This window comes from Dendropsophus ebraccatus, chromosome 7, assembly GCF_027789765.1.
Source record: "Dendropsophus ebraccatus isolate aDenEbr1 chromosome 7, aDenEbr1.pat, whole genome shotgun sequence".
Classification (NCBI taxonomy): domain Eukaryota; kingdom Metazoa; phylum Chordata; class Amphibia; order Anura; family Hylidae; genus Dendropsophus; species Dendropsophus ebraccatus.
The window spans coordinates 129,215,527-129,242,633 of NC_091460.1; the positions used below are offsets into that span (position 1 = coordinate 129,215,527).

Below are 27,107 nucleotides of genomic sequence, written 5' to 3' on the forward strand. Positions count from 1 at the left end.
CCTTGTGGAGTAGCATACTAGACATAAGCGCCATTGACCGCTGAAGTTGGTTTGGGAGCTCATGTTGGCAGCAGTTCAGACAGAAAGCGAGGTGTAACCGCCATTAATATACTCCATCTGCTCCAAGACTTCTCATTGTCACATTATCTGAAGAATGCAATTTCCTGTTCAAAAAAGAATTTTTTTTTTATTTTTTTTTTATTTAACCTAAACACAAGATTTTCCTCCAAACTAAAGCAAAGCAAAGTGTTACTGTTTTGTCTGTTCCTAGGCTAAAATTTATGGAAATCATTGTGAAGGTGATGAATAGGTGATACTTGTGTGTTTCTGCATTTTGCTATGCAGATGGTATCAGATATTACAAGGCTGTGGGTAAATAGAAAATTTCTTGACTAGGCCGTGGCATCACATGATATAGATTTGTCATTTAGGGTCCTATTACACGGAGCGATTTTTAACGAATTTAGCGAATTTGCACGATAACGATCGAATTCAAACGATAATCCTACGTGTAAACGCAACGAACGATCAAACGACGAGCGAGAAACCGTTCATTTTGATCTTTCAACATGTTCTTAAATCGGCATTCGGCGTTCGCAAAAAATTCGCCGAACGTTCCGTGTAAACAGTCGTTCACCTATTTTACCTATGTGCGAGATAGGCTTAAGCGATCGCAAAACGAATTTTCTGTAGGATATATCGTTCCATCTAAATGCTGATCGTTATTAAAAAAAATTGTTACTTCAAAATCGTTAATCGTACAATCGTTACTACGATTGTTATTGAAATAGTTATTACGATCGTTTATGGTGCGTTTACACAGACAGATTTATCTGACCAATTTTGGAAGCCAAAGTCAGGAATGGAATTGAAAAGAGAAGAAATCTCAGTCTTTCCTTTATGACCTGCACCCTGTTTATAGTCTGTTCCTGGCTTTGTCTTCAAAAATCTCTCAGATAAATCTCTCTGTGTAAACGCACCATTATTCCTTCTGATCCCAGCAAAACAATGTGCAATTACACTGAGCGATTATCGTTTAAATTTGAACGATATAACGATTTTTCGCACGGTAATCTTCCTGTGTAATAGGGCCCTTACTTGTATTTAAAAATCTCAAGTCTTCCAGTACTTTTCAGCTGCTGTAAGGGTCCTATTACACGGAGCGATTTTTAACGATTAACGACTAACCATAAACGGTCGCAAACAAGATTGTTTATCGTTAACCTGAAATCGTTCACCATATTACACAGGACGATGGTTGTTAGTTACGATAGTTACTATGATCGTTTACTCCTTCTGATCCCAGCAAAACAATGAACAATGTGCAATTACACTGAACGATTAGTGAACGATTAACGATAATTTTAGTTTCAGATCTAAATCAACGATCAGCGACATACAAAGATTTTTCGATTGTTGCCTGCAATTACACACAACGATTATCGTTGAAATTAAAACTATATAACGATTTTTCACAGGATAATCGTCCCGTGTAATAGGGCCCTAAGTCCTGCAGGAAGAGGTGTTTTTTTCCAGTCAAACACAGTGCTCTCTGCTGCTACCTCTGATACCTGACTGAAACCATCCAGAGCAGTAGCAAATCCCCATAGAAAACCTCTCCTGCTCTGGACAGTCCTAGTCACAATCAGAGGTAGCAGCAGAGAGCACCATGTTTGACCTCCTCCTGCGAGAAATGCAGCAGCTGATAAGTACTGGAAGACTGGAGATTTTTAAATAGAGGTTAATTACATATCTATATAACTTTCTTACACCAGTTTATATGAAAGAAAAAAAATTTTACCGGCGTTCCCCTTTAATCAAAACATTTCTTAGCTTGGTGAATGTGGCACATTGCTGTACACACCATCAGGGGTAAGATAACCAGATGTAGTGGTAGGTTTCCTTCTCCTGAACTAGGCTGGCCATACACATAGCATGTTTTTTCAGCTATCTATCTCTATCAATCTCTCTATTTGTGTTTGCTCTCCGCAGCCAGAGGAGTCTTTTACAGCAGGGGGATTTGTTTGTTTTCAGTGTATTGTATGTGGACTGTCTCACTGTCTGATCTTCTGTACATCCGCAGAGAAGAGAATGCTGAATCCTCCGCTATCCGTGTGGGATTTGTCACTTACAACAAGGTTCTGCATTTCTACAATGTGAACAGCAACCTGGCCCAGCCACAGATGATGGTGGTGACGGATGTGGCGGAAGTTTTTCTGCCCCTTCTGGATGGATTTCTCGTCAACTTTAATGAATCCAGAACAGTGATTAACAAGTAACGTACACTCCCTACTTTACTTACTATGAAGTAGATAGTGCACCTTTTTCTAAAGTCTACTCTTGACTGGAAGAAAAAGGTCCCAATCATCTATTTTATAGAAGTTATGTATTTCCATAATGTTGTATGTTATGTTGCACAGACAATTAATAAGAGGAATTCTTCCATTTTGCAGCCTGCTCACGCAGATTCCAGAAATGTTTGCAGACACCAATGAAAGTGAAACTGTGTTTGCCCCCGTTATCCAGGCCGGCATGGAGGCGCTTAAGGTAAGCATGTCTTTATATTACCCAATAAATGCACTTGGTTGTTTTTTTTTAATGACAATGTAAGGAAAAAAACATCCTAAAAGCACACTTTAAAGGGAATCTGTCAGATGCAATTCACATTCTAAACTACTGACACTATTAGATAGCTGTGGGCAGCATAAACTAGGGACAGAAATGCTGAACAGAGCGGGGTATTACTTTCATCATTCTGTTTAGCTGTTCTCCTAATATGCAGAAGAATAGGATTCTTGCCACACCCCTCCCCCCGCCTTCCAGCTGCTGATTGACAGCTGACTGCCGTATACACAGCATGGATAGATAACTGCCAGCAGGTGGTGGTGGGCAGAGTTTTCTGCTTCTTGTGAATATCCAGGACTACTGGGCTCATGCACTTAATGGAGAGGAATACTTATTGTCCATGTTATTCAGGAGGATATTGCATGCCGACCCAAGGCTCTTTGCAAAACAAAAAAGCTGGGGGGCGATCTGGAAAACCTCTTTTAGGCCGCATACACTACCGGCAACACCGAGAGACTGCATTCTAGTAAAACTGCTCACAGAGCTATTACTGTACTTCTGAAATATAACCCCAATACAGTATTATTTTTCCCACATTTGTAAAATACTTAATAAACAGCTTAACACAAACCCATTACCATAAGTAGCCTGTGTAAACTTTAGTTTTATGTGTAAATGGATGTGTTTATAAGTTTTTGTGTATTTCTTCAGCCACTTTTATGGTTCCTTGAAAGTCTTTTAAAATTCTAGTAATATAAATTCTTACAAGCCTACACATTGTCCCTATTAAAAAGCGAAATGGTTGCATATTCATGCTATATATGTGCTGTACATGAATGAACAAATGTCTGAAAATACTGCTGGCAGTAAAATAGGTGCTATCCGAACGTAAACATATTAACATCTGCTTAACCCAAGATACCTTATGTTCTGACATTAAACTATTAAAGGATTTTTACAACATGACTCCTTATCACCTACAATATCCATGTGTCTGATTTGTGGGGGTCCGGGATCAGGAAACAGCAATATGGCCAGAAAATAAAATCTCCATTTTGTTTTTGCTAAATAAACAGCACATTTTTGTGCAAACTTCCCCTTTTAGGAAATTTCCCTGTAGTTAGAACCCCTGTTTTTCACCTCCTTTGTAGTCAATTCCCCTGTAGGTAAGCCCCCATCTCATGTTGTTAACCCCATTCTGTATATATGGTAAGACCCTTCCCCTGCAGGTAATACACCCTTGTTAAAAAGAAAACACAACAAACACACATACTCACCTTACTCCTGGGCAGTCCCCCGGTGCCTCCTTATCTTTCTCCAAGTCCTACAAGCTGGTGAGTTGGGGGAGAGAGCATCCTCTAGTGGCTGGAGGACACATAAGATGCGTTCATAGGTGACTTCTGGGCCGCCACACAGGCAGAAAATTGGAAACAAGTATTCAGAGGAATAATCATAACAGTGTAACAGCGCTCCTTGGGGCAGCTATTAAATCCCAATAATCGAGCTGTTTAAACCTTGATAAATTTGTACATTGTCAGTTAGCCCTCATATTGTGCGTCCATCTGCCTGCATTAAAGGAGCCTAAGATAGGCAGTATGCAGTAGAGAGGCAATGTACAGTAAATAGGCAGTATACAATAGATATGCCACACAAGAATAAGGAAAATGTTTATATGACATTTAAAGGGAACCTGTCATCAAAACAATGCTGTCTAATCTATCACCATTATGTTATAGAGCAGGAGTAACTGAGAAGATTGATATATATATATATATATATATATATATATATATATATATATCAATGTGTGAAAAGATTCAGTATAACTTGTAACTTGTTTATTGAAATCCCTGCTCATTCTGTGTAAGGAGTCCAGTGGGAGGAGTCACTCAATGGCCTGGACTCTTAAGCATGGAAACATCAGAGATTTCAATCAACATGTTACACTGAATCTTTTCCCATAAAGATATATCAATCCGCTTGGCTTCTTCTGCTCTATAAGACGATGCCGGTAGCGTAGGTAGCATTTTCATGGTGACGGGTTCCCCAGCTCTCATTACATCACTGAACCATTCAGCATCAGAATTACGTTCCATCTCATGTCCATTCATCTGACAGGAGAGTCTATTGTATTTTCTTTTCTGATCCATTATAGGAGAGGAATGAGCTGTGACTTTTTTGCTAGTTTCTTCAGTCTTATTCCCCTAAATTGAGCGGTAGACACAACACCAGCGTGCTAGGAATGTGTTTACATTCCTCCTTATCCTGCATTGTGTGCAAGAAGCCCGCATACTGTTTAAGTACGTATGTCTGGGTGCACTCAATATAAAGAAGCCCGGGCTTCTCAAGGATGAGACACGATGATACCAGTATATACATTCAAAAATGCTTTGTCCAGTGATATAGAGGAGGAAAGGTCAGAAGACTGAATGTAAACAAGAATATTTTCATTGGCTCCAAACAGAGCTCTGTGATAGGATGTAAGGATCCTTTACATTGGATGAGTATTGTCTGAACCAGCATTCATTGGAATATTTTCATTAAATCTTTTTTTGACTATTGCCCCATGTCAGGGTGCTCTTACTCATGGGGCTACTGGCCATGACTAGTATTTGGGATCCTTAATTGCATATGGGACCTGGACTTGTCCCTCTAAAAAATGGCAAGGCCAGACGCAGCACACAATTATCAGTGAATTGCAAGTGGTTAGGGTGCGTTTACACAGAGAGATTTATCTGACAGATTTTTGAAGACAAAGCCAGGAATGCATTTGAAAAGAGGAGAAATCTCAGTCTTTCCTTTATGACCTGTTCCCTGTTTATAGTTTTTTCCAGGGTTTGGCTTCAAAGATCTGTCAGATAAATCTGTCTGTGTAAACGCACCAATAGTCTCGGCCATTGGTGCTTATGATTCAGGATAATTTAACAGATAAAAAGGAAAAAATGGCAGCACCTCTTTGCCTCTGTTCACACTGTAGGTTGCACGCTGCTTAAGTACAGACAAAAAAACTGAAAGTGCAACAGCAACCCACAGGTGCAAGCAATTACCGTATATACTCCACTCGGTGTACACACGATAAAAACCTGCTCTGTAGATATTAAAAAATGAGGATGTTGGCAAACTATTTGATCCAACAGATTTTACCATGTCACCACGTTAAGGTGTCCTCAGAGACATGGTCCCTACTCTAGCATTTTCAGCAAGGGTGCTATAAAAAGAGATCATTTGGATCCTATCTTCTAAGCTTGTGTAGCCCAGGAGAGGCCATTGCTAGTGTGAAAATGCTAGAGTAGGGACCATGTCTCTGAGGAAACTTTAACATCTTGCTAAGATCCTCATTTTTAATATCTACAGGTTTTTACACCAGGGGGAGTATATACGGTAAGCGCTTGCACCTGTAGGTTGCTGTTGCACTTTTTTGTTTTGTCAGGATAATTTAAGGTTGCACCTAGACTTGTTCCTGATTAAAACGGCAAGTCCAGGACCCGCCAGCACTTAAGGATTGCAGGGGCTGCTGCTGTTAGCGCTGTCTGTAAGGGCATCCTAAGGGGCCCAGCTGTATGATAGTTCATTTGCTGATGGCAACTTTTGTGCAGGCCTAAGTATTGTGTTTATGAGCAGCAGATCTCTCCATGTAAGGCATGAAGGGAATAGTAGTTTTGCAACCGCTTAAGGGCCTGAGTTTGACACACCTGACATTGAAGACAATAGTAAGGTAAGATGGACAAGTCCAGGTCTTCTAAAACAAAGCAAAGTGGGTTGTAAATGTAGGGGGACAGGTATCTGGGCTCAAGCCTAAAGGGCCTTTTACATACCCAGATTATTCTATAAAAAATGGTTATTTCAAGAACATTCACAACGATTGCGGCGTATAAACATGTTCAGCAATTGTGCAATCTGCAAGAATTTCTTCATTTGTCATTGATCAAATCTTTTATGACGGCCCAAAGCTTATCATTTGTCGGCATCTGTTACTCATCAGCAGAGAAGACTAAAAGAAAGAAGCACAAACTATAGCAATGCAAAGCCTGGAAAAACAAACGGTTATTGTGACCTATAACTGCATGTTATTCATACATTTATTACTTCCAAGTGCTGGATCTGGGTTCAGTTTCATCAGTTTATAGATACATGTAAAAGATCCCTTAGGCTAGATTCATACCTATCCAACATGAACTTCTGCGGTATACTTGTGTGGGATGCTGGCGTATACCACAGCGTGTCACTGCTGAACCCATTCAGTGGAATGTGCTAAACAAATGACTACGCACGTATACTACTTTTATTGTTGGATTCAAATGCATGGGTGGTATACACCAGCATGCCATTCTCCAGGGTTGCCTACATATACCGTAGAATATTATGTTGAATAGGTCTGAAACTAGCCTTACTAAGAGGAGAGCAGCAGCCAGGAGTGGTTCTCTTATGGTGGTTTTACACGGAGCGATAATTCGCCCAATCGCACGATTAACGATTTTAAATGAACAATTTTTTTTTTTTTTATAACGATCGGCGTTTAGACGGAACGATACATCGTACGGAATATTCGTTTTGCGATCGCTTAAGCCTATCTCACACATAGGGGAAATCGTTGAAGGACTGTTTACGCTGAACGATCTGCGAATTTTTTGCGAACGATCAACGACCATTTGAGAACTTGTTGAAAGATCAAAATGAACGATTTTTCGCTCGTCGCTTGATCGTTCGCTGCGTTTACACGTACGATTATTGTTCGAATTCGACCGTTATCGTGCAAATTCGAAGGATACATCGTTCCGTGTAAAACCACCAATTAGGTAAGCATTGGTGTATACAATCCATGTAAATAGCTCCAGGTGCATAAATAGAAAGTGCTGGGGGAGGCGGATCAGAATGAACAGCCTAGGCAGGGAGGGTAGGTGAGGGAGGCATTCTAGGTCCCCAAGTGCTCCCGCTATAATCCAGACTTGCCTACAGGTAATTGTCCTGGTTTTGTATCATTTTGTGTGCACTGTTAAGGCCCTATTACACAAAGCGATTATCAGGATGTATTTGGCCAGTTATTGTTCATTTAGGACTGGGCGATTAATCAAATTAATTTGATTAATTCGCCCAGAATTTGAGAATCGATTCAATTTTTTTTGAAAATCGAAACTCGATTTTCAAAAAAAAATCATAGGATGCGGGCGGCTGGGAGGCAGGCACGTTCGTTGCGGCCCCCAGCTACTGAAGTAGAGCCTGAGAAGGGAGAACTCCCAGCAGCATCCTATGTTACCGCCGCTGAACTTCCCCCATAGTGGAACGTATACATGTGTTTCCCTCCCGGCCGCACATGGAGTTCCCCGGGGGAGGGTGCGAGGACTGAAGGATCGGGTGATAGTGTCGCTGGGGGTGCTGGAGCTGTACAGCTGGATCGGGGGTCTGCACTGCGCCCACTGATCCCGCTGTACAGCTCCGATAACCGCAGCGACACTATGTCCCTGCCCCTCATCTATTCCTGTACTACTACACACCCCTCAACTGTACCTGTACTACTACTACACCCATCATGTATTCCTGTACTACTACACACCCCTCATCTGTACCTGTACTACTACTACACCCCTCATCTATTCCTGTACTACTACTAAACACCCCTCATCTGTACCTGTACTACTACTACACCCATCATGTATTCCTGTACTACTACTACACCCCTCATGTATTCCTGTACTACTACTACACCCCTCATCTATTCCTGTACTACTACTACACCCATCATGTATTCCTGTACTACTACACACCCCTCATCTGTACCTGTACTACTACTACACCCCTCATGTATTCCTGTACTACTACACACCCCTCATCTGTACCTGTACTACTACTACACCCCTCATCTATTCCTGTACTACTACTACACACCCCTCATCTGTACCTGTACTACTACGACTACACCCCTCATGTATTCCTGTACTACTACTACACCCCTCATCTGTACCTGTACTACTACACCCCTCATCTATTCCTGTACTACTACTAAACACCCCTCATCTGTACCTGTACTACTACTACACCCCTCATGTATTCCTGTACTACTACTAAACACCCCTCATCTATTCCTGTACTACTACTAAACACCCCTCATCTGTACCTGTACTACTACTACACCCCTCATGTATTCCTGTACTACTACTACACCCCTCATCTATTCCTGTACTACTACTAAACACCCCTCATCTGTACCTGTACTACTACTACACCCCTCATATATTCCTGTACTACTACACCCCTCATGTATTCCTGTACTACTACTACTACACCCCTCATCTATTCCTGTACTACTACTACACCCCTCATCTATTCCTGTACTACTACTACTACACCTCTCATCTGTACCTGTACTACTACTACACCCCTCATGTATTCCTGTACTACTACTACACCCCTCATCTATTCCTGTACTACTACTACACCCCTCATCTATTCCTGTACTACTACTAAACACCCCTCATCTGTACCTGTACTACTACTACACCCCTCATGTATTCATGTACTACTACTACACCCCTCATGTATTCCTGTACTACTACTACACCCCTCATGTATTCCTGTACTACTACTACTACACCTCTCATCTGTACCTGTACTACTACTACAACCCTCATGTATTCCTGTACTACTACTACAAAAAAAAATTAAATCAAGATTAAATTTTTTGGCCATATCGCCCAGCTGTATGTCCATTACAGCCAATAATTGCTTTGTGTAATGCTGCGTTTACATGGAACGATAATTCGCCCGATCGTACGATTAACGATTTCGAAGTAACAATTTTTTTTTATAACGATCAGCGTTTAGACGGAACGATATATCGGACGGAAAATTCGATTTGCGATCGTTTAAGCCTATCTCGCACATAGGAAAAATCGGTGAAAGACTGTTTACACGGAACGATCTGCAAATTTTTTACGAATGATGATTTTAGAACATGTTGTAAGATCAAAATGAATGATTTCTCGCTCGTCGCTTGATCGTTCGCTGCGTTTGCATGTAAGATTATCATTCGAATTCGATCGTTATCGTGCAAATTCGCATGATGATCGTTCCGTGTAAATGCAGCATAATAAAAGGCAATGATCAGCTGACATACACAATGTCAGCTGTTTGTTGTCCTACAATGTTTTTCAACATGTTGAAAGACAAACGACCACGATAGCAACGATCTGCTGTCTTCGCTGTGTGTAATAGGAGAACGCCGCTATCTTTTATGGGCTGCCTGGGCTGCCCCCCTCCTGCAGCTCCTTGAGGAGCAAGCGAAAGTTCGTCGCTCCCTTGCTGTGAAGATATAAGAATACTGTTATATAAGATGTCTGTTTTGATGTTACCAACATAAATGCTGCAGACAAATAAAGTAATCATTAGCGTAATGTGCAACTACTCTTAATACCTCAATGTTATATTTAAGCCCAACAAACAATTTAGCTTGCATTGTATGTTTCATACAAACATATACTGTATGATGTAATTATCAGTGATTTGTAAGGACAAATATCCCATTTATATGCCACTCCTACTTGGTATATACTGTATATTGTAAATGATTGAACTTTCTTCCCTGCCAGGCTGCAGAATGTGCTGGGAAGCTCTTCATCTTCCATTCATCCCTTCCAACCGCAGAAGCCCCAGGAAAACTGAAGAACAGAGATGACAGAAGACTGGTTAACACTGAGAAAGAAAAGGTATAATAAGTCTTCTGAATCTGGAAATGACTTGAAAGCCAACACTGATACAGCTCTAGAACACTCCATAGCTAATAATAATAATAATAATAATAATAATAATAATAATAGTATATAACTTTACAAACCTTCAGTTCCCAAATAGTGTTTATTCAATTATGTATGGTCGGAATTATTACAGCAGTGCACATGTAGGAGGGACCATGTGGACCTCTCCTATTGAAATCAATGGGAGATGTTTTTTTAGGTTGCAGTGGCCAAGTCAAAAGCCAAACTTTTTTTTGTCTATGTGCACAAACCCTAACAGTTTCTCTTCCTCTCCTCTGATATCATCCACGAGATGACGAAAGGAGAGGATTATATACAACACAGACCAAAGGTTTGTTAAAATAACAGCAATTATTTGTCATTAAATGGCAGCCATCCACTCTATTTTAACAGTGTGTGAACATAGCCTTTCTGTGTTTCCAATCCACTTCTGGTTTTGGTTGCCAAATACTGACCAAATACTGTGTGGGAACATAGCCTAAAACTAATTATTGACTTACGGCTTGTTATTTTGTTACATGATATAATCACAACATATGGAATTGAAAATGGAAAAAAAAAACATGTCTATGTATATTTTAGGTATATTAATGTTTTTTTTTTCTTCTCTTCAGACTCTCTTCCTGCCTCAGTCTAATGTGTATGAAAGCCTAGCCAAGGAATGTGTGACAAATGGATGCTGTGTTGACCTATTCCTGTTCCCTAACCAGAATATTGATGTGGCATCGATAGGTCTGGTAACAATGCTAACTGGAGGAACACTTTACAAGTATAATAATTTCCAGGTAAAACCATTGCTTCTCATCTGGAATATTATGTTATAACAATTTCATAAAATTTCATATAAAAAGTTAATAAAATAAGAAAAATGTCTTCTGTCAGATTGCTTAATATGGCATATAAAGTTTTAAAGGTTGTATCTGTTTCTGAGAGAGCCAAGTCATTACCAATGTATCTCTCCTAGTTATACTGTTTTATCAATGCAAAGCAGCATATACAGTATGTATACATTGGGTGGCGCTGTGCCCACACCAACTGCAGCTTGTGCCAGCTGTGTAACGTACATAAAGCTTACACCCCACCAAGGGCAGACTGGGGTACCCGGGTCCCAACAGTGAAACTGATCCTGGGGGCCTACCAATGAAGAACATTACCCTGGATTCAGCTGTATCTGTGTCTACAACTCCCTTGTAAATAACACACCCTTAGTCAAACTATACCTTTCTTAAAGGGGTAGTGCGGCGGTAAAGAATTATTCACAGAATAACACACATTACAAAGTTATACAACTTTGTAATGTATGTTATGTCTGTGAATGGCCCCCTTCCCCGTGTCCCACCACCGCCACCCGTGTACCCGGAAGTGTGGTGCGCTATACATACCTGTCACGTGCCGACACCCGTCTCGGATCTTCATTCAGTGACGTCTTCTTCGGCCGGCCGGCGAACAGCTCCGTCTGTTCCGAATGCCGGCCGCCCTCTGCAGCATCATCCGATGCTCAGCCGCGATTGGCTGAGCATAACTGTGCTCAGCCAATCGCGACTGAGCAGCTGATGACGTGGCCGCATCATCAGCCGCACAGCCGCGATTGGCTGAGCATAACTGTGCTCAGCCAATCGCGGCTGAGCAGAGTTGTGACGCGGCGGAGGGGGGACGGGCGGCAGCGACTCGGCCGTCCGTCCGAAGATGACGTTTGGCACAAGATGGCGGACGGCCCTCGACACGGATCAGGTAATGTATAGCACACCACACTTCCAGGTACACGGGTGGGGGGGGTTGGACACGGGAAGGGGGCTATTCACAGACATAACATACATTACAAAGTTGTATAACTTTGTAATATGTGTTATTCTGTGAATAATTTTTTAGCGCCGCACTACCCCTTTAATGCCCTTCATCCATAAAGCTCATAAGTAAGCTGGGAGTTGTAGTTTCTGAGAGGACAACCACTAATAAATAGAGATAACATAAAAAGGTAATTGATGGTTGTGTAGGGTATCCGAATGCCTTCAATCTGTGCATCACAACCATTAGCCCTTAAAGGAGTATTCCAGGAAAAATTAACTTTCCCCCTATGCACAGAATAGGGGAAAAATAGGAATTCGTGGGGGGTCCGATCTCTGAATTTTTACAAAATATATAAAAATAAATATCTGTGCCCTTCAAGGATTAATACTAGACATTGAGACTAGTGGTAGATTCCTGCGAATAAGTTGTACTTTGCTGCCATCTGTTGGCCAGAACATGTCATCATGTCTTTAAAGTAATCCTGTCTCATTCTCACATAGGTGCATACAGATGGACGGCAATTGGTAAGTGACCTCAGGAAAGATATTGAAAAGCGAATAGGATTTGATGCCATAATGAGAATCCGTACAAGTACAGGTAAGAGATTTGTATAAAATATGAAAACTGACAATATTTGGATAGGTTTTCGGCAATTCCTGTTATCCTAGGTTCACGCTAGTAGCTCCATTTACATTTTTTCTTACTAATTTTGCAAGTTGCCGTATATTGTGCCATATAAATAATTCTTGTTATAGTCAAGTACACGGCATGTATGAGTCCGGCCAGGGTCACTTTTTAAATGGCCGAAAAATGATTGTGCACTGGAAAAAATGACCTGTCAAAATCCAATTTTTTGCACTAAGCACTAAGGTCAAGGGGCGGCGAACTGGAGAAAATTACATGAATTTGCATCAGTTTTTCAATCAATTTTTCAGTTGCCATTGACTTTGATTTATATGAATAAGCATACATAAAATCATGTAATGCCAAGGCCGCACCGGTGAAACACTATGAGCCACATTTATCAAAAAGTGTCGTCATTGTTTTTAGGTTAACACTTAGGTAACATATTGACGTATGTTTCGACAAAGTTAAAATGCACCTTCTGTGATACGATTGTCAGGGCATACATCACTGCCATTAACTTTCACGCTGGATTAAAATGATAATAATTCTTAATGTCAGCTCTGTATGACTTTTTTTAAATATATAATTAACTTAAAGGGGTACTCTGATGAAAATCTTTTGCTTTCAAATCAACTAGTTTTAGAACGTTAAAGCGTAACTATAATTTCAGTAGCCAAAAAAATGAAATTCCTCAAATAAAAAGCCCTCGTGTTACCCTTTAAAAAGAGCCATAAACTGCGTTGATAGCATGTACGCTCGCTGAGATATCACCAGTTGTTTGGCTCAGAAGAATAAATGAATTTTTCTCCTGGCTGAGAGAAAGTGGGCGTGGCCTATCCCTTATCTTCCTGGCTGCGTCCCTCCATTCACTGAGCAGCACCTTAGCAGATGGTATCACACACAGTGGGATCAGATACAGCCCCAGCATACAGTACCACAATGTAAGATTAGATACAGAGCCCCAGCCGATGGTATCACACACAGTGGGATTAGATACAGTCATCTGCTCTCATTACACTGTAGGATAATGTTAGCCATGGAGGTGGCGGCACCTGCTGCAGACATCTGATAGTGAATGTTATATGTACTATGGAAAGACTACAGCTGTGTTGTGCTGGGACTTGTAGTCCTCCCCTCAGTGACTCACCCACTCTCCATCATGCAGTACATTGGAGTGATGGTGGCACTGGATACACTTGTCCCTCCATCCAGCTCTTCCCCTGCGCTGCTCCTCACACACAACACCCTCAGCTCTGCTATGTCACCACTGTGAGGGGAGGGGGGAGAATGTGCTGCTAGAGGGGGGGAGGAGGCTTTGTTTCTGTTTCTCTCTGTGTCAGGGCTGTTATCTGATCCTTCTGTCAGAGTCCGTACACTAAGTACGGATCTGCAGGAAGGGGGCGTGTCCAGCAGGAATGCAGAAATAAGTTAGAGCCAGACAGAGCTGTAAGGGCATAATCAGCCTTCTGTATTTAAAAAGCTGTTCATTTTAGGTTATTAATGTATATTGCAAAAATTGTTATCATGCCCTAAGCTAACTAATACTGAATGGTCAAAATATTTTATAGTTACGCTTTAAGGATTTAAGGATCTGATTTGGGGGGGTATCGGTGGCACTAATTTATTGTATTAACACAGGGAGAGGCAGTAAAGTTTCACTTCTGTCTAGAAAACCCATTTAATTACCCTTCCAAAAAGGTTCTGCAGAAGCAGTAACGTTCTGAAGTATTATGGTTACACAACAAATGGACTTTGGTTCTTTTGCCCAGACACACCAGCCATGTTTTTATATTGGTATTTCTGATTCCCAGGGTTTAGGGCCACAGATTTCTTTGGTGCTATATGGATGAACAACACAACAGATGTAGAGATGGCGGCCGTGGACTCGGACAAAGCGGTGACGGTAGAATTCAAACACGATGACAAACTCAGTGAAGATGTTGGAGCATTAATTCAGGTATTTCTTATGAAAACTATAAGAGACATCATTATTACTTGTAAGCTTAAAGGGGTATTCTGCAGAGATTAGTAAAAAAAAAAAAAAAACATAAAAATCATTGTTCATCAGGGGCACACATCGCCCCATGTAAACAGGGCGTGTGCTGCCAACAATGGTGAAAGTAAAAGGCTGTCTGATCAATCCAACAATCACTATTGTGGTCCTGCCTGCATGGTAAGTGAGCCATACCTCCTCATACATTGGATTCTGTTCTTATAAGATCTATGATGGCTATAATGATAATTAATTTACAGTATTAACCAAGCAAATCACTTTGTTAGCTCAGGAGTTGGCTGCATTTTAACTCAGTACCACTCCTCCCCGGGTGCCTGGAAAAGCTGGATCCAGTCCTGGGAAACTTCATCTAGCTTTTCCCAGCACCCGGAGCACAGTGGCACAGAGTTAAAAGACCGAGCTATTGGAGCACTTTGCTGTGTTAATACTGTAAATTCTTTCATTTCTAGTTGTCACTCTCCCCATTTCCCATGTCTGAAACAAACACATACATCTAGTAGATTTCCGCTGGTCTAAGACATCAGTAAGCAAAAGGACGCTGGTTGACCTCAGGGAGATCAACCAAAACACCGCAGAGACACCATCAAGTGTCTCGATGTTTGTGTATTCTAGAACATTGCCTCCTGGGAAATCAAATATGCAAAAAACACTGCAGAGACACCATCACATGTCTCGACGTCAGTAAGCTAGCCAGACCTTCCCCCGGGAAGGAACAACCAAGCCAAGGAATGTCTCCAGTCAAGGAAACCACCCAAGCAAGGTATCCATCCACAGACAGTTGTTTCAGGGTATTTGCCCCTCATCAGTTTGGAGTAGGATTCTGGCTAGTGGGAGCTTATGCCTAGTAAGTGCATGCAAAAGGATGCTGGTATCTCTGTGGTGTTTTGGTTAATCTCCCTGAGGTCAACCAGCATCCTTTTGCATGCAGTTACTAGGTATTGCTCCCACTAGCCAGAATCCAACTCCGCACTGATGAGGGGCAAATACCCCAAAACAACTGTCTGTGGATGGATACCTTGCTTAGGTGGTTTCCTTGACTGGAGACATTCCTTGGCTTGGTTGTTCCTTCCCGGAGAAAGCTCTGGTTAGCATGCTAGTGGCTGCGCTTAAAGATACATTAGTGATATTTGCAAGCTGGGCCAGGACTTGCTGCTTGAGGGTATGTGCACACTGAGGAATAGGTGAGGAATTGAAGAGGGATCCGCTCTTATTTCAGCTCAAAAATCCTACCATAAAATATAAACTGATCAATGTCCCATTGTGTTCAATGGGATTTCCACTCTGTTGTTCACACTGCACAATTTCCGTGCAGAATTTCTGCCGCTAATCCACTTTCTGCCCAAAGAATTGACATGTCAATTCTTTGGGCAGATTCTGCTAGAGGAATCCTGTTAAAGTCAATGGGGGCTTAAATTCCGCTTGCATTCTGCTCAAATTCTGCTCCTATTCTGCCTGAGCCGAATAGGCAAGAAATTTCAAGCAGAAAACTTTCCTCTAGAATTCCTCAGTGTGCACAGACTCTTAAGCCAGTGCTTCCCAACCCTTTCCACCTTGGGGAAAAAAATTAGCTCGGGGCACCCCTACCAAATAATGTTCTACAAAATACAAAAACCCTAATTCAGTGACTCACAGGTGACGTCTTTGATTTGAGGCATCACTTTCCCTTTTCCTCTTCAAGTGGCAAGTTTGGGTACAGTCTGTAATTCTATTGCTGGCAATTCACCGATAATTGTAGGCTACATTTAGACTCGCCACTGCCTACCTATGGCCTTTAATTAGCAGTAATTATGCATTTTGGTGAGATTTTGGAGCTACTTTGCCATCAAAATCACAGTAAAAAAATATTTTATTGCAGTTTATAGCAATTACGGCAGAATTGCACCATAAATGCATAATTAACACTAATTAAATGCTATGCATGAACATAGCCAAGTGGCAAGTCCTGGTCCAATCTGTCATTAACTTTATTAATGACAGCACTTTATTGTCATTAGCAATACGCTGTTAACACAGCACTAACCAGCGCTAATGTCTTAGGCTTTGTTCACACATTGTATTTTTTAAGTCAAGAACGGCCTTAAAATAATGCACTGCATTGAACTCAATAGGGAACAATGGCCATTGTTCACACACTGTATTGAACAATAGCCGTTGTTCCCGCTCTGTCCACACAATATATGGCCGTACATTGCATAGACTTCAATGGTTAATTGGACTGCAGGCACATACAAATGCTCGCAATCCAAATAAAATGGTATATCAGCTGCAGGAACATGTCAAACAAAGGCCGATGTTTATACACTGTGAACATAGCCTTAAGCTGTGTTCACACATGGTGCTTAGTGTGCATTAACGATGCGTTCTGCAACTATTTGAAGGAATTGAAGCAAAATATTGGCCCTATTTTAAATTGAATGCCCAATTCACTGCAAAATAGCGACAAAAATGCATCATTAAAGCAAAATAAACGCCATGTGTGAACACAGCCTTATAGGCGTCTTAGACGAGCACCAATCTAATAGATATGTGCTTGGGCCTGCCTGTGAAAATGGAACTCAATCCCTTTCTATTATTCTGACATAGGAAGAGTGACCACATGTATCACATGTATCATAGCGCTGTCATATACATCATCGATCCTGTAAAGACTGAATCCAGTGACTAGAATATAAGAAAAGAATAGTGCTGGAATCAATTGGCTATCTACATTGCTGTATCAATAAAATAAAAGCAGTTTGTGTCATCTTAGCCCAGTCTGTATTTCATCTGTGCATACTTACCTGTAGAGATGAGCGAATCTACAGTAGGAATGAAGCGAATCCCTTCGTTCCTGTCAGCATTCTGCTCATCAGGCTGCGGGACTTTGAAGTCTGCTCCGCTCCTTGACGCTCCTCCCCAGATGCTGGAAAAAGATAGATCCAGTCCTGGGAAAATGGGAGTAGTTTCCCAGGACTGGATCCAGCTTTTCCCAGCACCTGGAGAGGAGCGGCACGGAACGGAGCAGACTTCAAAGTCCCGCAGCCTGATGAGCAGAATGCTGACAGGAACGAAGGGATTCACTTCATTTCTACTATAGATTCGCTCATCTCTACAGGTAAGTATGCTCAGATGAAATACAGACTGGGCTAAGATGACACAAACTACTTTTATTTTAATTATACAAAGATGTAGATAGCCAATTGATTTCAGCACTATTCTTTTCTTATATTCTGGTCACTGGATACCATCTTTACAGGATCGATGATGTATATGACAGTACAGGTAAGTACTTATCTGCCACCATTGTTACCTGCAAGATCCAGTGAATGGGAGAAAGAGAAGGGAGCCTCTGATATACTACACAATAATATGTTCTGCTTATGTAGTTGAGCAGAAGAGACAAACGCCCATCAGGTTACATTTTGGCTTTGGCGCACTACGTTACGAAGTGCTGTTTCCCTGGTTCTTAGCTGATTACAGAGCATAATAATACAGCTAATCCACCTATTAAACAGATCCAGCTGCGGCAAGTATGCTCTGTATTGGAGCTAGCAGAATGCATTCATCTGATAACCGGGCACTCGTACACGGTCAGCTTTATTCACATTACAAAGAGCAAAATTACTATTCAAAGCCTCCAACTCCGTCGGACGTAATCTGGCAGCAGCGAGTTTCTCACAAATGTATAGAGGTAAATGAAACACTTATTGACGTCATCAACATTATAGGATCTGCCATACGGAAAGAGTAATGGTAAGTGTATAGATCTGCTCAGCGGAGATTGCCGAGCTTATCTGTGAGGGTAAACCTGGGGTGCACATTTCATTTACCTCGTTCGCTCGGTGTCACTGTCGTATTTTTTTTTTTTTGCAGAAATCAATAGTCCAGGCAATTTTAAGAGCATTTGTAATTGAGTTTATTAGGCAAATATGCCAGTATCTGCATTCAAAAAGACTTTCCCCAGGTCCCCCCTCTCCTCTCTCTCATTCACTGCTCATTATCAGGAAATCTCGACTCTTTTACATCAGTCGAGCCCTGTGTAACCTATGGAGAGGGGAGGGGGGGAGATTAGTCACCAGCAGAGAGCAGAGAACAAAAGATTACACAGCGGGACCTGTGTGAAAGCCAGTATTCACAGGTCAGAGAGGTCAGTGCTGACTTTAGAGGAGATAGCCCAGTGATGTAGCTGTAAATTAACTCTTTGTTGTCTTGTTTTGGTGCCTCATCTCCATCAACCCCTCCCCTCTCCATAAGAGAACCATGAAGACAGGGGGAGAGCTTTAAACTGCTTTTTTTATAATAAAAATTCACTTTCAGCTAATAAACCCAATTATAAAGTTTCTTAAAATCACCCGTACTATTGATTTCTGCAAAAAAAAATTAAATGACAGTGAGACTTTAATGGTTTCCCATAGACTAGGTGCCTAAAACCACCAATGTTTTCCTCTATCTGCTTCTCCTGTGGGTTCGGTGCTGAGATTTTGTGTTCTTTTCTTCCTATAGTGCGCTCTGTTATACACAACCATTAGCGGCCACAGGCGTCTGCTCGTACATAACATCAGTCTAAGCTGCAGTTCACAACTTGCGGATATATACAAGTGCTGTGAAACCGACGCCCTCATAAACTTCTTTGCTAAATCAGGTAAATGTTGAAAATTCGAGTCCTTGTCATGAATAATGTATTGGCAGGGTTAGGTCGTGTTCTATTGCTCATCATTGTTTCCTTACAGCTTACAAAGCAATCCTGCATCATCCATTGAAGACAGTGCGTGATGTGTTGATCAACCAGACTGCCCACATGCTAGCCTGCTATAGAAAGAACTGTGCCAGCCCATCGGCTGTTAGTCAGGTATGTAACAAAGACTCTACAGATTAAGGTTATGCTCCTCCATATAACGTAATTGTGTTTCTCATCTATTCCTCGTACATAACTTGTTGTTCTATGTATCGGACATTAAAGGGGTTGTCCAGCGAAAATCTTTTTCTTTCAAATCAACTGGTCTCAGAAAGTTATATAGATTTGTAATTAACTTCTATTTAAAAATTAAAAGTCGTCCAGTACTTATCAGCTGCTGTATGTCCTGCAGGTTGTTTTCTTTTCAGTCTGACACAGTGCTCTCTGCTGGCATCTCTGGCCGAGACAGGAACTGTCCAGAAGAGCAGCAGATTCTCATAGAAAACATACATGCTCCGGACAGTTCCTGTCTCGGACAGAGTATCAGCAGAGAGCACTGTGTCAGACTGAAAAGGAAACCTCCTGCTGATCAGCTGCTCAGCAGAGATAGAAGCAGTTGGCTCCATTTTTTGTGTAGCGACTCATCTCAGCTCCCATTGACTTCATTGCATGCTAAGCTGTAGTAACCTGGCACAGCCGCTAGACATAAAATGAAGCCAACTTTTTTAAACTTTGTTCAGTGGCATCAGCTGTTTGGCAGACATATGCACAATAAAGTGCATCCTGACAATCAGACATTGATTGCCTATCTTGAGGTTTAGATATACAAGTATTAGAAAACCCCGTGGCGACTGTGTTTTTACTACTCTTGTTTTTGAGCCCCTGAGAGTTGCCTTCATGATGCAGAGCTATTACTCATTTTCTTTATTTCAGGGGGTTGGGCTTGAGCTGAGATGTTTGCCAGCAGTACATACACAGGATATTTCTTTCCCTTACTTGTCTGGCCATTCAAAGCACAACTTCTACTCCTTATTGCTATGTGGGGGAGATGCTCTGGCTTTGCTAGGTGCAATGTGAGCAAAAATTAAAGAAACGGCAGCTGCCCAGCAAGAAAGTCACTACAAAAAGCACTTAACTGCTGCTGCTCAGATGACAGGGAACCCTTGATTTAGCTTTCAGGGACAGTGTGGATTCTGTGCAGGAGTCACAGTTTCAGATTGTAGATACACAGCACAAGTGTTTTCTCTCTGCCCCCACTTCCTGAGTTTGGTCTTTGTATCTCTGTTACTAGAGTGGGTCTGAGCCTAACAATGTGCAGTGAACGGTATATTGCTGAGAAGTGAGACGCATAGTGGTCAAAGAGTTTAGAGAGTTTAGACCTTTTTTTCTGGGGTAACTTAGTCATTTTTGGTCAATGAAGTGATTTGCAAATATGTTAGAAATCAAACAGGCTTTCGAAGAAGGTTGTTTGTGCAAATGCACTTTTTTTATTCTGTCTTTCCTCTGCTACCATCTGTTCTTTTAGGAAGTAATAAGAACAGTATATACATAGGTAATATATGGACATTTTGTTTAAACGGTGTTATCCTGTCACAGAACAATAAGTAGTACTAGATCAGTCACGATATATAAAGCATATTTCTAAATTGGACAGTCATCTGTGGAAGACACACACCAATTCTGTAATCAATACACGTTACATTGTAAGGGTCCGTTGGTATTTCAAGAAGAGTCAGTGCCGAAGACTCCGCTTGAAGTTGCATTTTTCCCATTGATTCAATAGGACGTCTCACAAGTGCGCGTGAGACTTCCTATTGAATCAATGGGACAGGCGGAACTTCAAGCGGAGTCTTCGGCGCTGACTGCTTGAAATTCTGTAGTGTGAACGGACCCTAACAATGTAACGTGTATTGATTCCTCGGCGCTGACTCTGCTTGAAATTCTGTAGTGTGAACGGACCCTTACAATGTAACGTGTATTGATTCCTCGGCGCTGACTCTGCTTAAAATCACGCGAAAATTCCATTGTGTGAACGGACCCTAACTGTCAAATTTAATGACTTTTTGTCACAATGTTATTTTGTAATCCGGCTGGATATTGGCTGTACAGCTTTTCGTTGAGCAGGCGTTTTCCTTGTCTTTTTGGTCTATGTACTGCGCAAGTTGTAGATGATTTATGACACTACCTGGTAAGATACTTTGAAGCTCTATAAATGTCTGAGATTATAATTTCACCATCTATTCCACAGCTCATCCTCCCGGACTCCATGAAAGTACTGCCAGTCTACATGAATTGCTTGTTAAAGAACGAGGTTTTGGTCGGCAGCCCAGAGATTGCCACGGATGAGAGGGCATTTCAGAGACAGCTGGTCATGTCCATGGATGTGGCCAGCTCACAGCTCTTTTACTATCCACTTCTTTTACCTTTAGTAAGTGAATATTGTAACTACACTGCTCTGCTATACAAGTCACATATGGCACAGGCGTAGGTGTTAATGCTTTTCTGATCTTTGTCCAGCACACAATGGACGCCAAGAGTGACGACATTCCCCCGGCTGTGCGCTGTTCAGAGGAACGCTTATCCGATGGAGGAATATTTCTGTTGGCTAATGGCATAAGCATGTTCCTGTGGCTGGGAGTTAGTTGCCCTCCAGAATTCATCCAGGGAATTTTTAATGTTCCATCTTTTGCACACATCACCCCAGAAGCTGTAAGTTATTGACGTGACGGAGCTTATTATGTATAGTACTAAGAGGCCAAATGGGGGTGGTAGAAAAAAAAAAAAGCAGCTAAGGAACACAGTGGGACACTATTCCACGCATGACTCATATTGTGCCCAACAGACATATTGACATTCCTAGAATAACCGAAAACTGTTGATGAGGGGTGTCAAATTCAGGCCCTCCAGCTGTTGCAAAACTACAATTCCCATCATGCTTTGGCTGTCCAGGCATGATGGGAATTGTAGTTTTGTAACAGCTGGAGGGCCTGAGTTTGACACATGTGCTGTAGATTGAGGTTGTCGTATCGGAAATAAAAAAACTAGCAACCTAGTGCATTTATGTCTTTTTAGCTGTATGACAATAAATGTTATGTTCTTATTGCAGACATCCGTTCCTGAACTGGACACCCCTCATTCCAAGAAACTAAGGACTATAATGGCAGCCATTCAGAGTAAAAGTTCTCACTCAATGAAGGTAAGAGATATAGAAAATGTCCTTAATTTATGTTTGGAAAAAAAAAAAAAAAAAAAGCTAGTTGTAGTTTTGCTAGACCGGGTCACAGAACGGCCGGTATTATACCATGTGTGAACATGGCCTCATGGTAATATGCTTTAAAGAGGTACTCCGGGCGAGGGTTATTTGTGGTGTATGGCTGGAGAGGGGGGGGGGGGATATAGATGCCGCCGGTCACTTACCCCCCTAGTTGCAGCGCCAGGTCCCAGATTGCGCCGCCCCGTTCTCCCGTCCCACTTCCTGGTTTGAGCTGCGGCTTGAGACGTGACGTCTCAAGGCAGCTCAGCCATTCAGCGGTTGAGGCGGGACTCCGCTACGACCGCTGAGCGGCAGCCGGACATGAGAACAGGACGGAGCGATCTGGGACCCGGCGCTGGAACTGGCGGCCTCTGTAGCCACCCGTTCCCCAGCCATACACTAAAAATAACCCCAGCCCGGAGTACCTCTTTAAAAGAACAGAAGGGAGGAGCAGCAGGGATAGAGCATATTAAATTGTCTACCAAAAATAGTCAACTACTGTTTTTATGTCTTTTTGCAAATCTTGCAGCTAGTTTTGGTGAAGCAGAAGGACAAGGCAGAGATGGCTTTCAGGCAGTTGCTGGTGGAAGACAAGGGCCTACTAGGAGGAACCTCATACATGGATTTTCTCTGCTGTGTTCACAAGGAGATCCGCCAGCTACTTACCTAAGGAACATGGAAAATATGAGCTGCGTACGCATTAACCAACACATCGCTCTGGGCTATCATTAGCTGATGGGTACGGTGTCCCAACCTCCCGTGAGCATGTTCCCAGCGTCCATCATTTCATTGTGTAAGGGCTCTTCTTTATAGCGCCAACTGTGCTCATATTTAGAGACAAATCGTTTTTCTTTTTTTAGAAATAAGATGTTTCCTTCGTGAGTTAAAGGGATATAGACATATGTTTGTAAAGAAAGGCGTATATATGTAGAAGTATGCTGGTATGTTTGAAGGATGAAGCAATTTGTACTTATTTATGTCTGGAATATTCTGTCTCTAATCGTATTTTGATGGCTGCAAAAGGTTTCTCTTAATCTCTAAAAGAAATTGTCCAATGAAAAGCACGTTTTTTTTTATATATATATATATATATATATATATATATATATATATATATAATCACATTCCAACAGTAGCAATGAGTATCCACCAGCAGACTATTGCCTGGGAAGACACTGGAAATGCTTAGGTCTCCCCAGCAGCCATACTGACTATATTGGACTATACAGAACAGTAGCTGCAGTCCTCATTTAATATACCATATGCCTTTCCATTGATCTCACTAATGTGGACCTTTCTAGAGAATATTTTTGTATAACTGTACCATTGAAGGTATCATCAGTACCACATATGTAAAGAACAGGTTCAGAATACAGCAGTGCAATAACAGTGATAATAAAAATAAAATGCAAAGATATAAAATCATTGGAAATTGCTGTTGTGCCTTATTACTATAGTATACTGTTCCATCTCATACACACATACCAGTACATCCAGCACCAGGTCATAGTTTAAAAGAAGTAGAACGTGACATGAGAGCTGGGCAGGTTTGTGGCCCAGAAGTGTTGAGCTCATTAGTTTTCATGTATTCTGTACAATGTTTTGTGTTCTTCATTGTCTACTTTTTAGCCCTTACATAAGACTAAATGGTCTTCAGTGGAATTAGAATGAGCTTATTAACGCCGGCAGTTTTCAGCACAATCTTCCCCTGTCACTCAAGCCTGTTAGTTATGGTATTGAATGCAAGCAGTGCTGACCTCAGACTGCTGCAGAGATCGATATAATCTTAAGTAGGATGGAATCCACAATTATTACTATAGTGAGATAACTGGCTTTACCACACCACAGGGTTATTTACCGATGGGAAATTGCTCTGCGGAAAAACCAAATCCTATCGTGTGCCTAATAATAGTCAACTTCCGTCAGCACCTGTTCTGGGTTCTGAGCCGCTGACAGTATGTGTCTCTTAGTGTGGTGTGTTACCTTTCTTTTTCAGATGGGTCCTGTACTTTGTCCCCAATCTGTGCCGCAACTGTCTTCACAACTTTTAAAGAGGGGGAGTGGTGATGTGTTTGTGCCACACTTCGGCACGCCTCACCACTACCTCCTCCCAGCTTCTCTTGAATATTCATTGCGCCCATCCCCCGGCCTCTTGGCGACATCATCTTTAGCTGCCTGGTTCTGTGTATTGCGCGCCGGATTCGCACATGCGCCGTAGTGCTTTGGAGCGGCACTGCGCGAAGCCATTGAGGGCATAGGCCTTGGCCCTCAGTGCGCCTACGCCACTCTGACACACTACGGCACATGCGCGAATCAGGCCGCGGGAGCGCGCACAATAGACAGAACCGTGCAGCTAAAGATAATGTCGCCAGGAGGTCGGAGGACGGGCGCAATGAATATTCAAGAGAAGCTAGGAGGAGGTAGTGGTGAGGCGGGCCGAAGTGCGGCACAAACGCATCATCACTCCCCCTCTTTGACAGTTAAGAAGACAGTTACGGCACAGATTGGGGACAAAGTACAGGACCCATCTGAAAAAGAAAGGTAACGCACCACACTAGGAGACACACAACTTCATCACACTGTCAGCACCACAGAACCCAGAGCAGGTGCTGTCAGATTCCCTTTAATTGTCTTTCGAGTGTTGTACAAACTTTTCCAGCGCAGGGATACTAGACAGCTGACATTTTTCATCACTGGTAATGTATGCTTCCTGGTAGTGACAAAATACTAAGTACTCCTGTAGAGCAATGATGGTCAACCTGACTCATCATGCCAGCCTCAAATATGGATGAAAAGCGGGACAGGGACAAGAGGTGGGCATACACACAACCCATAAAAACTTTTCAAAAGTTGTTCTTTTTGTATGAAAAAGAACTACATGTAGCAAGTACATCAATGTATTATAGATCAGTTGGGAGAAAGTTCAGATACAACATGAGAAAATATTACTTCACTGAAAGAGTAGTAGATGCTTGGAACAAACTTCCAGCAGATGTGGTTGGTAAATCTACTATAATATAGTATATATATAAAATAATAAATCTGTCCTAAGATAATAAGAAGGGAAATACTAAAAGGGCAGACTAGGTGGACCAGGTGGTCTGTTCTGACAACAATCTTTTATGTTATACTATTAAGGGTAAATTCACACGGGCGGATCTGCTGCGGATTTACATACTCACAGTGTAATTTACTTCCCGCTGCTAGTATGTATGTGGCAGCGCTATTAACACCTGCCTGCCGGAGCATACTTTACCTCTTCCCCGCTCCAGCTTGCTTCGGAGCAAAATCTGAGATGAGCGAACCTTTCGGACTTTGGTCCGAAAGCAGTTTGCTCGATCATGATGCCTGCGATCCTGGGTGCATAGTTGTGATCCTAAGAATATGTGGCCGATATTCCAGGAGATCGGAAGTCCGAAAGGTTCGCTCATCTCTATTCTTCACGTCCCGTTCAGCCAATCTGTGGCTGTGGTGGGGCAGGGCACTGATTGGCTAAATGGGACGTGAAGACGTCGGGAGCCTCCGAAGCAAGCAGGGAAGAGGTAAAGTATGCTCCGGCAGGCGGGTGTTAATGGCGTTGCCACATACATACTGGCAGTGGGATGTAAATTACGCTGTGAGTATGTATCCTCATTGAAAATAATTGGCGTAGGATCTGCAGCAGATTTTGCTGCGAATTCAAACGTGTGAATTTACCCTAAAGTCTGTTTTTTTTTCTTTCTAATACTGGATAACTAGAGATGAGCGAACCGGTTTGGAGTCCATCCGAGCCCAAACTTTCGGCATTTGATTAGCGATGGCTGCTGAAGTTGGATAAAGCTCTAAGGTTGTCTGGAAAACATGGATACAGCCAATGACTATATCCATGTTTTCCACATAGCCTTCGGGCTTTATCCAAGTTCAGCAGCTACCGCTAATCAAATGCCAAAAGTTCGGGTTCGGATCGACTCGAGCATGCTCCAGGTTCGCTCATCTCTATGGATAACCCATTAAAGATCTTCACACTAAGGGTTCTTTTACACCAGGGGTTGGGAACCTCCGGCCCGCGGGCCGCATCCGGCCCCTGAGACCTCCCGATGCGGCCCGCGGCTCCCCTGTGACACGCGCCGCACTGGAGGGGAAGGAGCCGGCGCACACAGCATCCTCCGGTGTCTGTGACAGCTGCCAGGAGGATGCTGTCTCTGCCGGCTCCTTCCCCACAAGAGCGGCGCACGTCTTCCGTCTCCTGCGGGCCGCGCGCGATTACGTCATTTCATCGCGCGCCGCCTGCAGAAGACAGGCACAGGCTAGAGGGGAGAGAAGAGGACCTGGACAGCGTGGGAGCGGAGGAAAGATGAGTGGGATGTTTATTTTTTTTATTTGGGGGTTAACTAGGCTACCAGGGACATGACTTATGGGGGTTAACTAGGCAACAGGGGCATGACTGATGGGGGTTAACTAGGCTACCAGGGACATGAC

At 42.3% G+C, this 27,107-nt stretch overlaps 1 protein-coding gene across 2 annotated transcripts in view; it reads left to right on the plus strand.

Annotated features, from left to right (window-relative positions):
• Positions 1-23,719, plus strand: part of SEC24D (SEC24 homolog D, COPII coat complex component) — a 79,456-nt gene extending 55,737 nt beyond the window's left edge. For both annotated transcript variants that reach the window (XM_069978450.1, XM_069978451.1), the window contains exons 12-23: positions 2,084-2,275; positions 2,454-2,547; positions 10,149-10,265; positions 10,928-11,098; positions 12,602-12,698; positions 14,540-14,685; positions 19,225-19,363; positions 19,452-19,570; positions 21,645-21,824; positions 21,914-22,105; positions 22,503-22,592; positions 23,179-23,719. In XM_069978450.1, coding sequence (XP_069834551.1) covers positions 2,084-2,275; positions 2,454-2,547; positions 10,149-10,265; positions 10,928-11,098; positions 12,602-12,698; positions 14,540-14,685; positions 19,225-19,363; positions 19,452-19,570; positions 21,645-21,824; positions 21,914-22,105; positions 22,503-22,592; positions 23,179-23,319 — 1,678 coding nt within the window. In that variant the 3' untranslated portion in view covers positions 23,320-23,719. The remainder of the gene's footprint in view (positions 1-2,083; positions 2,276-2,453; positions 2,548-10,148; positions 10,266-10,927; positions 11,099-12,601; positions 12,699-14,539; positions 14,686-19,224; positions 19,364-19,451; positions 19,571-21,644; positions 21,825-21,913; positions 22,106-22,502; positions 22,593-23,178) is intronic.
• Positions 23,720-27,107: the final 3,388 nt, after the last annotated feature.